Source organism: Chrysochloris asiatica, unplaced genomic scaffold (assembly GCF_000296735.1).
Source record: "Chrysochloris asiatica unplaced genomic scaffold, ChrAsi1.0 scaffold00027, whole genome shotgun sequence".
Taxonomy (NCBI): domain Eukaryota; kingdom Metazoa; phylum Chordata; class Mammalia; order Afrosoricida; family Chrysochloridae; genus Chrysochloris; species Chrysochloris asiatica.
The window spans coordinates 5,549,138-5,559,432 of record NW_006408545.1 but is presented as its reverse complement, the minus strand read 5'-3'; the positions used below and the strand labels follow the sequence as shown (position 1 = coordinate 5,559,432).

The following is a 10,295-nucleotide window of genomic DNA, read 5'->3' as shown; positions in this document are numbered from 1 at the left end:
TCAATTGTAACCTGTTAATTTCCCTAATAAACCCCAAAACTGTGAGTCTACTGCCTGAGTTCTGTGTGGCCATTGCAGCAAATGATCAAAGCCAGGTGAGAAGTAGAGAATGTGTAGAAGGAATGGCTGGTGGTGGAAGTGGTAAAGGTTAGAGCGTGGAGGTGTATCTGACCTCCATTTCATAGGGACCAGCCTTTTGCTGAACTTTCTAAAAGACGTTATTTTTGCACTGAGTCATATGATATGAGACTCCGGTGTGGCGCTGTAGGATCAGCACTGGACTGCAAACCGTAAGGTGGACAGTTCAAACTCACCTTGGAAACCCAATACAGGGCCACTATGAGTTGGATTTGACTCAACAACACTTAAAAACACAACAACAGCATATGGTAAGTGTATATTTAGTTTTATAATAAACCATCAAACAGCTTTTCAGAGTAGCTGTACATTCCCATCAGCAGATTATGGGAGACCCAGTTGTTCTCCATCCTTGTCAGAATTTATTATTATTATTACTTTTTACCTTAGCCAATCTAATAAGTATATAGTGATGCCTTGTTGCGGTTTTAATGTGTATTTCCTAATGGCTAATAATGTTGAACATCTTTTTTTTGGGAAAATGTTTTTAAAATGTTTCTTTTGTAGGCAGAAACTAGAGAAAGTTTACAGTGGCAAAATATATTAAATAGATGCAGGAAAATATATTACATATATGCAGGAAAATAACAGACATTCAAGTGAAGAAACCCAGCAGTTTGTTTTTTTTCTTCTTTTTTTAAAAAAGAAACCGAAAAGAAAGATAGTAATACTATAATGTTGGATTTATAAGGGTTTTATTCTGATGACACATTTGTGGGTTTGAATCTCTTGACTTGTAGAGGATGAGTAGATTGTACCTGTGACTTTGAGAGAGATTAGCAATGACATCTGGACACATTTAAAAAGCAGTGGTATTTTTATAACTGTGCTGTATGAACCATTTTCGTAGAACTATCAGCTTTAAGACTTCTCACCCAAAGATTATTCATTTTTCTTCAGCCATGTAGTACTAAAATGCAAACAGATTAAACTAGTGCTCCTTTGAAGTAGAAAGAAAGCAGGTCTCTTCAAACATGTTGGTTTCGTAATTAAAATTAACTCACATTGAGAAGAATTTCTGGTGTCTTTGCAAACCACTCTGAGTTGTCTGCACCTCTACCACATCACCTCCTTCGCGCTATGCAGATTCACAGCTCTTCCCATTAGTCAAGGCAGTTTCCATCAGAAACAAAGGACAGAAAAAAATCCCCTCTCGACCTAATTATTTCACGTCTGTCCCACTGCTCTGAATTGGGCATGTTAGTGGAAGTTAATACAGAACAACAACCAGCGTCCCAATTGTACTGTGTGATAACCAGCTCTGAGACTAATTCTACATGGCATGTATAGCATACGCATGCAACAATTTATTTTTTTTATGTAAGCAAGCTCTCAAACCTTTTCTGTAGACCAACTCTTTTCAATTCTTGGCCAGTTATTGATGTTATAGGATAAGCACTGAACCTTATGGTTTGAACCACAAGATTCAGCAGTTCAAGTTCACCAGCCGCTCTTTGGAAATCCTATACAGGGTTGCTATGAGTCAGAACTAACTTGACAGCATGTAACAACAACAACCCCTGTATTAGAGGTTACATCAGAAAAATTTAGGCAGGCTCATTCAGAATTTTTGACACCCATCTGTCAGTTTGTTGGACTGTGGTGGCTGTGTTGTTTGTTATGATGCTGAAGGTAGGCCACTGGTATTTCAAATAGTTAAGTTTCAGCTGAACTTCCAAATTAAAACAGACTAGGATGAAAGGCCTGGTCACTGACTTCTGAAAATTAGCCAGTGAACATGTTATGGATCATAACAGAGAATTGTACGTTATAGTGCTGTAGAACAAGCCCCCTAAGTTGGAAGGCACTCAAAGAACCCTGTGAACATAATAATGATTTCAAGCTTACCAATGTTTATGAAAAGAAGCTCTGGTAGCTTAGTAGTTATGAATCGGGCTGTGAACTGCAAGGTCAGCAGTTCGAAACTACCAGCTGTTCTGCAGGAGAAAGATGAGGCTTTCTGCTCCCGTAAAGATTTACAACCTCGGAAACCCTGTGCTGTGTCGCTATGGGTCAGAAGCGACTCCACAGCACTGAACAACAACAACAACATTTGTGAAGAAGGTACAGCACCAGGTGATGCTTTTTGTTCCATTGACATGGTTTCACCATAGTCAGAGCCAAGTCAATAACAAACAACAAAGAATGAAGTTGTTTTGGATACAGAAGGCCAGGTACTTTGTATTTTCTCATGTGTTGTTGTTGTTGTTGTTAAGTGCCATTGAGTCAGTTCTGACCCATAGCAACCCTATATAGAGTTTCTGAGGAGCGGCTGGTGAGCTTGAACCACCAACCTTGAGCTTCAAACCTACTTTGTAGTCCAGTGCATTAACCCACAGCACCATACCAGGATTCCGTGTTGCTGGAGTCTAAAGTTTAAGCTGTGCCATAAACTTGGTATATACAAGGGGACTTTAAAGAGTTTATGGAAAAATTCATTCTGTTTTAATTCCACTTTTCCACAAACTTTTTATAGCTTCTTCATATATGCCTTTTTATTAATTTTGTTAAATTTCAGTGCTGTAGCTCAAGAGGAGAAGGTCGGTAGACAGCTACATTAACAATTAGAATCTATTTTAATTGCTGTTGTTGTTGTTTGCTGTTGTTAAGTGCCATCGAGTCGGTTCCGACCCATAGCGACCCTGTAACAGGGTTTCCAAGGGTGTAAATCTTTACGGGAGTAGAAAGCCTTATCTTTCTCCCGCGGAGCGGCTGGTAGTTTCGAACCGCTGACCTTATGGTTCACAGCCTTGTCGTCAACTCCGTATCAACTCATAGTGACCTTATGCATAACAGAACAAAACACTGCCCAGTCCTACGCCAATCTCACAATTATTGCTATGTTTGAGTCCATTACTGCCATCTCTGTGCCAATACATCTCATTGGGGGCTTTCCCCTTTTTTGCTAACCCTCCACTTTACCAAGCATGTTATCCTTCTCCAGGGACTGGCCCTTCCTGATAATATGTCTGGAGTATGAGAGACAAAATCTGGCCATCCTGGCTTCTAAGGAACATTCTGCTGATACTTCTTCCAACACCAATTTATTCTTCTGACAGTCCCTGGTACTGCTAATATTCACCTCCAACACCATAGCTCAAATGTATCAATTCTTCAGTTATTCACTGTCCAGCTTTCACATGGATGTGAGGCTATTTAAAATACCACAGCCTGGATCAGACACATTTTATTCCTTAAAATGACATCATTGTTCTTGAACACTTTAAAGAAGGCTTCTTGTGTAGCAGATTTGCCTAATTCAATATGTCGTTTGATTTCTTGACTGCTGCTTCCATGAGTGTTGATGGTTAATCCGAGAAAAATTAAGTCTTTGACAACTTCAATCTTTTCTCCATTTATTTTTATCTTATTTATCAGTCCAATAGTGAGAGTTTTTGTTTTCTTTATATTGAAGTGCAGCCCATACTGAAGCCTGTGCTCTTTGATCTTCATCAGTAAGTAGTGTAAGTCCTCTTCTCTTTCAGCAAGCAAGGTTGTATCATCTGCATATCACAGGTTGTTAATGAATCTTCCTCCAATCCTAATGCTACGTTCTTCATATAATTCAGCTTCTCGGATTATTTGTCCAATATATGCTATAATTAGTGTTATGAACAGAACATGCATTCAACTCTATGGAGACATAAAGAATTCCAATCTTTGAATTCACATAGCTCTCTGCTCCCATAGTCAATAAATTATTACACACCAGAGAATAAACAGACTTTTTATTTGTGGCTAACTTATATTTCCTCCTCCATGGAGGAGCCCAGAAAGAACCCATGTCTTTGTACATTAGTGATGGGTCCCATGGGCTTGAATTTATGATTATGAGCTCAACTTTTTAAGAGTGCATTTTTTTCTCTATCCTTGCCATTTTTACCTTCCCCAGGTGGAGGATTGTGGAAGTTTAATGACAATTCAAGAGATATTTTAAAGTACATTTAAAGGCACAGCTTTCAAAAGCGGAGAAGTTCTTACCCCCAAAGGTAACATGATAGTCTGCATCTCTTTCAGATTTCTTAGATCCAGACTTGCTAGTTCCCTCTAGATTGTGAAGCTAACCTAAATATATGGCAGTTCAAATCTAAATGTCTGATCAGGTGCTGTACAGTTTTCTATTAGCCTTTTGTCCTGATGCTGTACCCCTGTCCATCATCCGAGAAAAACATCAAACTATATTTTGTCTCCATTTAGTTCCTGTATTATGCCCATCCATAATGAAAATTCTGTGAATCACAAGGATACAGTCCACTACCAGTCATGGGAATAGCTCAGATCAGCAGCATTTCATTCCATTGTGCACAGGGTCACTGTTAGTCAGAGGTCAGTACACTTATAGCTAACAACATTTATCTTTAAATGTGCTTTGTAGAATCCCCTTCTAAAGAAGGAAGCTTTTCTATTCGTCCTCCACTGAATCTAAAACCATGGGCTTTTCCCAGGTGCTGTCAGGTAAAGCCATCAGAAATCAGGGAGCATGTCTACTCCTTTCCTCCCACTACAAACAGGCATTCTTGCAGATAAGAAAAACATGCCTTTAATCTCACATGGACTTTTCGTTCACTTCTTCATCTTCACTTCCTTGTGGTAGCTCTCATTTTCTACTTTGTGTTTTACTTGTTTATGGACATATTCCCTCTCCTCGGTGAGTTTGACAAGTCCTTTGAAGGTGGCTTAATATGTTGGCCTGGTGCATAATACACACTACATAAATTTCTAATATTTGAATAAAGGCAGAAATAGTTCATCTTTGCATCTTTCACAGCATCATGGACCTGATAAGGGCTCAAAGTGTATCAAATAGTGGAATCAATGAATGAATGAAAGCATGAATTTCTAAAGACCAGTTATTGGGCCGCACAAGCTGCCTCCAGTAGTTTCATATTTGGGAATTGTGTTTATTCATACAGTGACATATATGACTCTAACCACCTGCTAAGCACTCTACTATGTTCTGAGGTTGCAAAGATTATGAAGAAACTATTCTGAGTCCAAAGAAACCCACGTGTTGTAAGCACAGCATGTATGTAGATCCATTCTACACTTACATGTTCCAAACAACCATACCCTCTATATTTCCTATAATTGATCTAATCTTCAAAAAGAGCCTCCCCCACAAACAACCTCAAGCCGGCTGAGTAGCAACAGATGGAGACAAAGGGCCAGCTTAAAAACTCTCTTTAGGACTAATTTTAGTCTCTCAGGCTTCCTACCTCCATATTCGTTTCTGAGATGGCATGTTAGTATCAAGGGTGTTTGTTTGAACTGTGGTCTCATGTTGGTCCTTTGACAAGGACCAATGTGAAATATGGCTGGTTGTGCACTTGCTGTATCTAATGCGGAGCAGCTGTTTAGTTTGATCACTGGCACTATGCTGGCTTCTACTTTTCTCTCAGTGCCAGCATTTCTCCCAATCTCTTTGAAAACTGAGCCTGCCTGGATTCCTATTGGCGCTGAGGACTTCCTGGTGTCTGGTTATGACTGGAGAACAGAATGAAACACTGCCCGTTCTTGTGCCAAACTCACAATTTTTGCTATGCTTGAGCCCATTGCTGCTGCCACTGTGCCAATCCATCTCATTGGGAGTCTTTCTCTTTTTCACTGAGCCTCTACTTTACCAAGCATAATGTACTTCTCCAGGAACTATTTCCTCCTGATAGTATGTCCGAAGTATAAGAGATGAAGTCTACCCATCCTGACTTCTAAGGAGCATTCTAGCTGTATTTCTTTCAACACAGATTGGTTTGTTCTTTTGGCAGTCCATAGTACTTTTAATATTCACCTCCAACACCATTACTCAAGTGCATCAATTCTTCTGTGGTCTTCTTTATTCATTGTCCAACTTACACATGCATATGAGGTTATTGAAAATACAATGGCTTGGGTGAGGTGCACCTTAGTTCTCAAATTGACATCTTTGCTCTTGAACACTTTAAAGAGGTCTTATATAGTAGATTAGCCTAATGCAATACATTGTTTGCTTTCTCAACTGCTGCTTCCATGAGTATGATGGTTCATCAGAGCAAAACTTCAAATTTTTCTCCATTTATTTTGATTGATTTATTTTTCCAGTGGTGAGAATTTTTGTTTTCCTTACATTGAGGTGCACCCATTCCAAAGGCTGTGATCATTAATCTTCATCAGTGAGTATTTTAAGTCCTCTTCACTTTCAGCAAGCAAGGTTGTATCATCTGCATATCCCAGATTGTTAATGAGTCTTCCCTACAACCCTGATGCCATTTTCTTCTTCATATAATTCAACTTCTCGAATTATTTGCTTAGCATGCAGATTGAATAAGTATGGTGAAAGAATGTAACCCTGGCATACACCTTTTCTAATTTTAAACCATTTAGTGTTCTCATGTTCTGTTCAAACAACTGCCTGTTGGTCTAAGTACACGTTCCTCGTGAGGACAATTAAGGATTCTGGAATACTCATTCTCTACATTGTTGTCCATAGTTTGTCATGATCCACACAATCAAAAGCCTTTGCATAGTCAGTAAAACACAGGAAAACATCTTTCTGGTATTCTCTGCTTTCATTCAAGAGCCATCTGATGTTCTCATCTGAATCCAGCTTGAGCCTCTGGCAGTTTTTGTCAATGTACTGTTGTAGCCATTTTTGAATTATCTTTAGCAAAAATTTACTTGCATGTGATGTTATTGATATTGTCCAATGATATCCTCATCCTTCAGCTTAAGAAATGCTGAGTGTGTTTTGTCCTATTTTGTTTTCTAATTCTAGGTCTTTGCATACTACATTAGAATATTTGACTTTGTTTTCTCAAGTTGACCTTTGAAATTTTCTATTCAACTCTTGTACCTCATCGTTTCTTCAATTTGCTTTAGCATCTCTACACTGAAGAGCAAGTTTCAGAGTCTCTTCTGACATCCATTTTGTTTTTTTCCTTATTTCTTGTCTTCTTAATGACCTTTTGCTTTCTTCCTGTATGATGTTTCTTGATGTCATCCCACAACTCTTCTGGTCTTTGGTCTTTAGTGTTTAATGCATCAAATCTGTTCTTCAGATGATCTCTAATTTCAGGTGGGATATATTCAATGTCATATTTTGGCTCTCATGGACTTCCTTTCATTTTCTTCAGCTTCAGCCTGAACTTGAATATGAATTGTTGAGAGTCTGCCTCTGGCCTTGTTTTGGCTGATGGCATGGAGCTTTTCCACCGTCTCTTACCACAGATGTAGTCAATTTGATTTCTGTGTATTCCATCTGGTGAGGGCCATGTGTATCATTGTCTTTTATGTTGTTTAAAAATTGTATTTTCAACGAAGAAGTCATTGGTCTTGAAAAATTCTATCATGTGATTTTCAGCATTGTTTCTATCACCGAGGTCATGTTTTCCAATTACTGATCCTTTCTCTTTATTTCTAACCTTTCCATTCCAGTCACCAGCAGTTATCAATACATCTTGATTACATGTTTGATCAATTTCAGACCTAAGAAGTTGGTATAATTTTTCATACTTATCATCACTGACTTTCATAGCTGGTGCATAAATTTGAATAATAGCTGTATTAACTGGTCTTCCTTGTAGGCATGTGACTATTATCCAATTACAGACAGAGTACTTCAAGACAGATCTTGAAATGCTCTTTTTGATGATGAATATGACACCATTTGTCATCAATTTCTCATTTCTGGTATAGGTAACCATATTGTTGTCAGATTCAAATGGTCAAAACTAGTCCATTTCAGCTCACTAATGGCCAGGATTTCGATGTTTGATGCATTCCATTTCATTTTTGCTTGGGTCCACCATCAACATTCATGAAAGCAGCATTCAAGAGATCAAATGGCCTATTGCAATAGACAAATCTGCTGCAAAAACTGGCATCTTTTCTTCAAATATTCAAGAACAAGGATGTCAGCTTGAGGACTAAATTGAGGCTGACCTGAGTCTCATGCATGAGAAAGTTGGACAGTGAATAAGGAAGACTGTAGAAGAATTGATGCATTTGAGTTATGGTGTTGGAGAAGAATTTTAAAGGTACCATTAACTTTCAGAAGAACAAATACATCTGTGTTGGAAGAAATACAACTAGACTGCTCCTTAGAAGCCAAGATGGCCAGACTCTGTCTCTCATACCTCGGACATACTCTCAAGTTGGATTTGAGAAGTACAATATGCTCGGTAAAATGGAGGATCAGACAAAGAGAGGGAGACCCCCAATGTGATGAATTGGCACAGTGGCAGCATCAATGAGCTCAAGCATAGTAGCAATTGTGAAGCTGGCACAGGACCAGGCGGTGTTTCATCCTATTTTACTTAGGGTCACTATGAATCAGAATCACCTCTATGGAATCTAATAACACTTTATCTCTGTACTCTTTTATTGTCAACTGTAGTCTGATGTTGTCTTTTCAGGGTGGTGGTGTACTGTTCCCTCCTCTCCAACCCTCCAGGCTTGCCTCTTTGCTCTCCCTTTCCCCTCAAACTATCTGGCATTCTTTCCCCAGTGTAACATCAATCCAGAGAGGGCACCTCTGGGTATGTGTGACTCCACACTTGTTTATTCTACATCACTTTTCTTTCTTTTTCCCACAGTCCATTGGTGGGAGGGGCATGCACTGCCCTACCTCATCCTCTCTATCATGGACCTCCATGTCTCACAGTCTAGTTCCAAGGACCAGGTTTCCTGACTCATCCTTAAGGAGGAAGGGTTAGTTTTCCACTCTGCTGTAGTTAGCTGGATAAATTCTTGATACATTAGAGGGAGAATTTTGGAATTTAGATTCCTTTCTCCTTCTACAAATTTGACTCTCTGAAGAAGTCAAAAGTCAGCTTTGTTTTTATGGCTGAATGGTGACCTCTCTGATTTGTGAAAGAGCTACTTTCTTTCTCATCATGGCTCAGTTTTACAGGTAGAAGTCTCCATGGAGCATGATTTAAGTAGGAGATATTAAATTTCCAAAAGTTTCCCCCTAGTTTTCCAGAAGACAAATCTGTAAACAAATTACAATGCATTGTGAAAGGTAGTAAGATGAAGCTATTCACAAATACCATGGGATGACAGAGGAGGAGTGACTGACTCCACTTGTGATGGGGAGGACTCTAGAGGTGACATTTCTGCAGGTTCTATAATAGAACTAAGGCTCTATTGACAACATGACTCTGACAATAAAAGCAGAGCCACTTGGCTGCCTGGTGATTTTCAGCTCCAGTGGCTTATAAAGACAGGTTCTGAATAAGTGAGATGCCCACACACGTTTGTTTGTTTTCTCCCTCTCTCCTTGAGCATCTTTTTTCCCACCAAAAGTGAAAATAGGGATCCCTGGGTGCAAATAGTTAATATATATACTTGTCTGCTAACTAAAAGGTTCAAGTTCTTTAGTAGAAAATCCTGGAAATCTGTTTCTGAAAAATCAGTCATTGAAAACCCAATGGAACATCCATAGCTCCACTCTAACTGACACGCATGTGGCTGCTGTGGGCTGGAACCAACTCAACGACAATGGCACTTTTTAGTTCCTTCTGTTTGTTTATTTGTTAATATGTAAATGACAATAAAAATCCTACACATTTTTCTGGTTGTGTGTATACAGTTGAGCATTGTTGGATAGACCATATTTTCCCAATAAACCTAAGGCAAAATAATGAAACAAACAAACAATTGTTAGTTGCCATTGAGTTGACTCCAATTCATAGTAACTTGATGTATTTTGGAGATATTCTGGGTTTGATTCCAGACCACCACTATCAAGCAAACATTTCAATAAAGGGAATCACATTAGATTTTTTTGGTTTACCAATACGTATAAAACTTGTGTGTACACTATGCTGCAGTCTATTAGTGTTCAGTAGCATTATGAAAAACTTTGAAATGTTGTGAGAATTATCAAAATGTGATGCAGAGACAGGAAGCTAGTACATGCTGCTTGAAGAATGGCACAGATAGATTTGCTCAAGGCATAGTTGCCACAAACCTTCAATTTGTAAGAAACAACAACAGGACCTGGGGACTCTTGGGCCCAGAGTCAGCGGCGTGGCCACGGAAGACTCAAGTGGAGAGTGGAGCTGCCGGCTGATGGGAAGAGAGGGCATGTGCACAAGAACGCCCACACTTGCAGATGGTACCCACGCGACCTGGACCGGATGACTGGATGATCAGAGCTCAACCAAGAGAAGGAAGAAGAG

At 39.2% G+C, this 10,295-nt stretch overlaps 2 protein-coding genes across 2 annotated transcripts in view; both read left to right on the top strand.

Moving 5' to 3' along the window:
- Nucleotides 1-4,052, top strand: part of LOC102822147 (claudin-10-like) — a 7,298-nt gene extending 3,246 nt beyond the window's left edge. Inside the window, exon 2 of the mRNA XM_006839972.1 lies at nucleotides 4,031-4,052. Coding sequence (XP_006840035.1) covers nucleotides 4,031-4,052 — 22 coding nt within the window. The remainder of the gene's footprint in view (nucleotides 1-4,030) is intronic.
- SLC35F1 (solute carrier family 35, member F1) overlaps nucleotides 1-10,295 on the top strand; it is a 608,564-nt gene that overhangs the window by 491,087 nt on the left and 107,182 nt on the right. The gene's annotated exons all lie outside the window — the stretch shown is intronic.